This window comes from Rutidosis leptorrhynchoides, chromosome 1 (assembly GCF_046630445.1).
Source record: "Rutidosis leptorrhynchoides isolate AG116_Rl617_1_P2 chromosome 1, CSIRO_AGI_Rlap_v1, whole genome shotgun sequence".
Lineage (NCBI taxonomy): Eukaryota > Viridiplantae > Streptophyta > Magnoliopsida > Asterales > Asteraceae > Rutidosis > Rutidosis leptorrhynchoides.
The window spans coordinates 410,934,008-410,941,263 of NC_092333.1; the positions used below are offsets into that span (position 1 = coordinate 410,934,008).

General features: G+C 33.3%; 1 protein-coding gene and 2 long non-coding RNA genes across 3 annotated transcripts; 1 reads left to right on the forward strand and 2 right to left on the reverse strand.

Moving 5' to 3' along the window:
* Nucleotides 1–1,028: 1,028 nt before the first annotated feature.
* LOC139901745 (uncharacterized) lies at nucleotides 1,029–1,598 on the forward strand. The gene has a single exon (XM_071884424.1). It carries the CDS (start codon nucleotides 1,029–1,031, stop codon nucleotides 1,596–1,598), a length of 570 nt encoding a protein of 189 aa, XP_071740525.1.
* A 1,458-nt stretch (nucleotides 1,599–3,056) lies between these two features.
* LOC139871782 (uncharacterized) lies at nucleotides 3,057–3,366 on the reverse strand. Its single transcript, XR_011766772.1, has 2 exons — nucleotides 3,334–3,366; nucleotides 3,057–3,242 (listed from the first exon to the last, which is right to left on the reverse strand). It is a non-coding gene; the product is annotated as an uncharacterized lncRNA (long non-coding RNA).
* LOC139871775 (uncharacterized) lies at nucleotides 3,362–5,141 on the reverse strand. The gene is made up of 3 exons (XR_011766771.1): nucleotides 4,801–5,141; nucleotides 3,903–4,475; nucleotides 3,362–3,471 (listed from the first exon to the last, which is right to left on the reverse strand). It is a non-coding gene; the product is annotated as an uncharacterized lncRNA (long non-coding RNA).
* Nucleotides 5,142–7,256: the final 2,115 nt, after the last annotated feature.

The window sequence follows — 7,256 nt, forward strand, 5'->3', positions numbered from 1 at the left end:
TGTTAATATAGTTAATGAGGTACTTAATTATCATTTCATCATGTTTTATATATATATATATATATATATATATATATATATATATATATATATATAAGTTCATATATATTATCATGTTATTTACAAGTTATAACGTTCGTGAATCATCGGACAAGTTGGGTGGTCACACGTTTACATAAAATTCGTTTCGATTAATCAATTCTTAAAAAGTTTGATTGCTTAATATGTTGGAAACATTTAATCATGTAAATATTAAAATTGTTCAATAGATAATCATGAAAAAATCCGGGTCATGACATCTAGTCTACCTCTTAATTTTTTTTTTTCACTTTATAAGGCCCCCATTTGCGTAATTAATAAATTAGAAAGTTTAAGACGTCATTTTTTTGGGGGCGGGTCGAGTGACGTTTCTAAAATGTCTTGGGTTAAATGGGACCTTTGTATGATACCTCGGGAAAAGGGCGGACTTGATATAGGGTCATCGCAATTAAAAACCAAGCATTACTAGGGAAGTGGTGGTGGAGATTCTTACATGAACAAAATTCATTATGGGTTAACATAATAAAAGTATATATGGGGATGATGGTGGTTTTAATGTGGCCTTCACACCGACCGCGACCCGTTGCTCGTCAACTTGGTCATCAATTTTAAAAGTGGGCAAAACTCTTAATAACTTAGAAACACCTTTCGTACACTCTTTTAAAAAACGCATTGTAGATGGGTCACAAACCGAATTTTGGAATGTGGCTTGGATCGATAACTACCCATTAAAAGATAAATATAATAGCCTTTTTCGACTAGATTCTAACCAAAGCGCCGCCATCTGCGACCGGGTTCGTTGGGAGTGTAATAACGTTATTTTTAATTGGTGTTGGTCCCGCAGTATCTCGGGGAGATTGTTGGGGGACGTCACCAATATCACTAATATTATTTCTAGTTTTGTTCCATGCAGCTCGGGTCTTGAAGAATGGAGGTGGACCCTTAGCTCTAACGGACTATTCTCGGTTTCTGCCCTCACGAAATTACTTATGAGGGCTGGCTTGCAGCCTGGGCCTTGTCCAAATCGTACCATTCGTAATAGCCTTGTTCCTTTAAAGGTGGAGCTTTTCATTTGGCGGGCACGACAATTTCGGCTACCTACTCGAGTTGAATTGAACAAAAGAGGCATGGACCTGGGCTCAATTCGGTGCCCTCTATGCGATGACGATCTTGAAACTGCGGAGCACTCTGTTTTTCGGTGCAAAGTTGCTTTTGAAACTTGGGTCAAGGTCTTCAATTGGTGGAACATTTGGCCTATGCCTCATCTCCTCATGGCCGTAACTTTTCTAGGGAACGGTCTTCCATTTTGTTCATCAGTAGGGAAGCAATTATGGCAAGCTACGGAATGGGTTACGGGCTATATGTTATGGAAAAATAGGAATGTTAGTACCTTCACCAAATCTAAACCAACCGAAGACATCGTTTTTAAAGAGATTCAACTAAAAACTTTTGAATGGATTTCAAATAGAAGTAGAAAGGTACAACTAGATTGGGATATATGGATTAATAACCCACACTTTTATGAGTCGCATGAGGTGGATCGTTCGGGTATTGGCTAAGGAAAACTTCGGCTCATGCTCACGCTGTTCAAACAAACTGCTATCCACCATGGCTATAGTTTTGCTCATGGATAATGCGAAATGGGCGTTGGTTGTGCTGCTTCGTCACTATTTAGATTAGTACTGTAGCACCTCCAAGGCTCTGCTTGTGTACTCAAGTCGGCATTATTTGTGGGTACCGATGGCCATCACCTTACAGTTTGTTTTTCAATTAGTTGACGGTTTTTCATTTTCCGCGTTTTCTTCTTCGTGTTTTTTAGTTATATTCATGTAGTGTCTGTACATGTTTTTCTCTTTTTTTTGGTTGTTGAGTATGTACTTTAAATACCCCTTTTTATATTAATAAAGATAGTTTACTTTGCCGTTAAAAAAAAAAAAAAAAAAGTAACAAGTTTTAACTTCATTTATTACGATATATGTGTAAAGTATTTTTCAGTAATCTAAAAAAAAATGATTTACTCTGTGTTTCATATTGCATTATAAACAATTCACACATATAATCTATGACAGACTAGACCATCTAATTACAAACGTTGTTTAAGCTGTTATCTTTATCATATTTATTGTTAAGGACTCTTTAAGTTTATTTATTTATTTATTATTTTTTAGTGTATGTATGTATTTAAGGATACATTCACACTTCTTTTTTTTTTTTTTTTTTTCAATTGTAATATAATTGAAATAAAGGTGGTTAGTCAAAGGTGTTCGATATGATAAGATTGATAGATTGACGTCACATCCGGACGAAAGAAATAAGGGTCATTCGAAGGCCGGTTAATTCGGTATTACTTGGTTTCTTTAGTAGGTTAATTTTGGTGTTTAATTTGTTGTGTTTTGCTTAACTGTTGTAATTCTTGTATGATGCTCCATCCGTTTTAGCGTTTTATTGTCTTTGATTTATGAGTTAGATTTTTTTGTTTGGCTCAATTAGAGTTAGCTAGATCTAGGTTAAATTTAGTTGTTGATCTAGCAAAGTTACGTTTTTTTTATTAACAAAGAAATCTCCCTATTAACGAGCACATTGGCTCCTCATAGAGACTAAACCTCAACCGTTTTTTAATTTAAATGTATCGTTTATAGGTTCCTTCATTTATTGATAAAAGTTTGCTATTTTAGTTCTATTCATTATTTTAACTTCATTTATTGATAAAACAATTGTAACACAACTTAACACTAATTAACAACAAATAAGTAAATAGAAAATATCATATTTAACTTCACATAAAAATCCCCGCAAGCTCATATATATAAATAAAAAAGATAATAAGTTGTATACGTCACATATGTATAATGCGATCAGTCCCATTTGTTACTTAAGATATAAAATTAGTCCGTAATTTGAAAGACAACTAGCTTATAACCCGCGATTTCACGGGTTTTTCCAATAAGAGACTATGAAAGTTATTTTCAAAGGTATTAGACATGTATTCGAAACAAAAAGGGAATAGTGAAAAGACAAAAACAAACCAGGAATCTTAACAATTAAAGTTAAGAAATAAATTACCATTAACATAACTAAGTTGTTCATCAAACCCATTTAAAATTAAAAATCATGTAAGTTTTACATTTTCTTGCAACCACTCTCGTTTCACTAAAACCCATTTTCACTCGAATCTTACACCACCTTCATCGAATGACCTGTTCCTTCATAAATAGATATCAAGACTTTCAGAGGAAAGTCATACTTATAGTTTCATATTGATGGCACAACATTAAGATCAAAATCAGAAGCTACCTGACCCGACACAATACCTGAGCCCGAGCCCGAGCCTGAGCCCGATCTACTGACTTCACCAGTTTGATTTGTTACCAAAATCTTTCATAATAAAGATGACGCTGGCTCACTTAATTGAGTAAATTCATCATTAACCACCTAAGAACAGTTAAATGAATAGTTGAATAATAGCATGAAAAACAATATGTATCCACAACTAATGTGCATATATTATGTTTATAAATATGCAATAAAGAAGACACACCAAGTCAAATCTCAGCAACTGATCATGTTTAGAAAGTTTATATTTTCTTGAGTGCACATATTTTAAAATTTTCAAATTAATTCATGTCAAGCTTTTACACACATTATTGGTTTCTCACTATGAAGTCCTAACTATAATAAGGGTATTTTTGGTTTCATCCATTTCCATATGACTTCTGAACAGTTTTTTCATCGGCACCATTAAGAACAGAAAAGGGACCAACATTATATAAACTGAAAAAGGAACCAACATTATATAAACTGTATCAAATTAGGTACTGAAATTGAAAAAGATTATCGAGATTACAGAGCCATGAGAATTGTACCTGGAAAACTTTTTAATGCATCATTAAGATAGAGCCACCGATAAGCTTTTATCCGCTTGCACACTCTTCCCCTAATCATCAGCTTTTAACCATTTGTCCCATTGCCGGAAGTGCCTTACCCGCCCATATAACCTTATTTAGATTTAATAGATCCAACATCCAAAGATAATTAATTAACACTTAGTAGATTTAGCAGACTCTTTGGTAATATAACTATAACAATTAATATACAAATGAGATCTATGTAGCTGAAATTGGGTCAGCCTTTATCAGAATACTAAAAATGAGATATTATAGTTGCATAAAAAAACATATAAATTATAAATAAGATATTAAAAAAGTTGATATCAATATACTTACTGAGATATAAATGCTGCAATTGGGTCTACTTCTTGATCAGTGAAGATTCAACAATAAAAATAGTTAGATTGCTTACTTGTGGCTCACCTTTGATCAGTGAAGATTCGACAATCAATTTGATCTGTTGCCTTTTAAGCATTCCTTTTTTACCTCACCCTTTTAACCCATTTAGGAAACCCATTATCTGAATTGACCCTCTCAAAAGTTTAATACCTAACCATTTAAAACAAAAAAGGCAGATTGTACTAATTAATTGAACACATGGAGTAAGATTCAAGTGAAAGACATAGAACAAGCATTTAGCAAACATATATGTATTTGGACAACAACTAATATAGAACTATCATGTTTAGTGGTAAAGGTTGTAACCTTCACGATTTTACATAATGTTTTAAGCCACAGAATATGACAGAATTTATGATTTGAGTTTTTTTTCCGATTGAATCAATTATTTGCGATTAATAATTGATTGTTTAATAATCAATACAATGAAGATAAACCCAAAACAAAATAGATTCTAAAATAATAAAGATCAAACCTTAATCATATATCGTGACTACATATTGCAGGATTGATTATCGAGCTGCATCCCGTATTTCAACATGTCTTCATCTCCATCTCCGCTTCCCGTATTTCGCCATGTCTTCATCTCCGCATATCAGATTATCGAGTGATTACAGATTTGAAGAACCCTAAATTTAATTGGAGAGGGCACGCGAATCTAAGATTATCGAATACTACAGAACCCTAATCAAAACAGAACCCTAATCTTAATTTGAAAAGAAAATTAGGTGTCGTGGTTACTGGTTGATCATAAATATCATAACCATAAGATGATCGATCTGCTTCAAACCTAAGTTTGATTGCACTTGGCGACGATTGTTTGTGGAGTATGGTTCATAATATCCGAATCCGAATTCGCAATCCGAAAAATCCTAATATCTGATCCGAAAATATCCGAAAAATCGGATATCCGGATTTTCCGATACCCGAAAATCGGATATCCGATTTTTCGGATTCGGGTTTCGGATTGGGCTTTTTAAAATTTTCGGATATTCGGATATCCGAAAACAAAAATTAATAATTAATTATATTTAAGAATTTGTACTTATAATTTATAATGGGACAAGAGCCAGGGTATGTAAAAGTTAAAATCAGTGGTACTGTACTAAATAGAAAACCCAGATCAAAATATATTGTTTCACTCTAATCATCTCACATTCAATCTCCTCCTTTCATTACGGTAATTATATTTACTTTTTATTTCATCGTCTAAATTTCCCAATATGTTAGGATGTAAAATTACATCTAATTTTAATTGAGCATCTAATTAAAGCTATATGCTGGTTCTCCACTTAGAAACAATCGAATCTGGAGGTTTACTAATCATAGTGTAAAGTCACACATGTTCTAAATAATGGTGAAAAAGGTTTTTGTAGTCATTGGAAACAAAGAGAGGGTACTGTATTTAACAACTCAAGTACTTTTCTATTCATGATTTAGTTTATTGTTGTGAAATCTTGCACTAATTTAACTTTATTATATGAGTGTATGTATTTGCTAAGTCTTTGTTTTGCAGAAAAAAGGGGTGTTTAGCACAAAATGATTTCAGATCGAAGAAACTTGAAAGCTCGTTTGTATTTTATAATATTTATATATTTAGTTCGGATATTCGGATAATCCGATATCCGAATCCGAAAATTCGGATATCCGAATTTCGGATATCCGAAATTTCGGATTCGGATTTCGGATGACCAAAATCACTATCCGAATTTTCGGATATCCGATTTTGAACACCCCTAATTGTAACTCTGGATAATAATGGAGTGTAACCCGTTCTTTTTTCAACTGAAGAGTGGGTAGTTTTGACAATATACAATTGGATTTTGAAGAGAGATACAATTGTTGCCCAATCAAGAAAATGAAAAGTTAGATTGAAAGTTAGGTTTGCATCTAATGGTTATTTTTTTTTGTCATGTAGGACTTTTGAATATATGATTAGCTAAATGTGACTTTGTTATTTTAACCCTTACATACTAAATGTGGTGGAGATATTCGTAGTTTTAGTTATAACCGATTGTAGTTTTGAGTTTGCGTTCGCATTACAATCGGTCCCTCAACTTCGGCTATAGTTACACAACGACCCCTCGAGTTTACACTTTCTTAGGGGTAAAAGGTGTAAATATATAATTTTATTAAAATAAAAGAAAATAATTCCACCCAAATTTATACCGGGCCCTATCTTCTCGCTCGGTGCGAGTTAAATTTTTCTGAGACCACCGTTCAACTCGAAAAAATCTTACGAACCCAACGGGACTAACTATACGCGAAACAGACACTTCTCAAAAAACACTAAACAAAACGACAGCTCGTATCTTTCCGCTCGCTGCGAGTTAAATTTTTTCGACATGAGCGTCATACTCAAAATAATTTTATGAACAAAACGATAAAAAGTACGTTTGAAACGGACACTTTTTAAAAATGCTAAAAACAACGACAGCCCGTATCTTCCTGCTCGCCGCGAGTTATATTTTTTCGCCAGCACCGTCAGACTCGAAATAATTTTATCAACAAAACGAAACTAACTATGTTCGAACCGGAAAGATTTTAAAAAACAGTAAAGACGACAACACCAAAAATGGCGCTTAACACATGGAGCGTGTTCCCTTATGTAAATACATAAAGCTACGTTGAATATGAATACGCAGGTCGAAAGCCCCCGCCGCATCGCGCGGGTCGGACCCTGACTAGTTATATATAATATAGATAGATATAGATAATCCAATAAATTAACATTAACATTAATTATTAACATTAACATTAACATTAACATTAATTAACATTAACATTAACATTAACATTAACATTAACACTTATATACTAAAACTCATGGCTAAATGTGTACTTTCAATGCATTTGGATTGTAGTTTTGTGTTTGCGTTTACACTACAATCGGTCCCTCAAATTCGGCTCAATTTACACAACAGCTCCTCA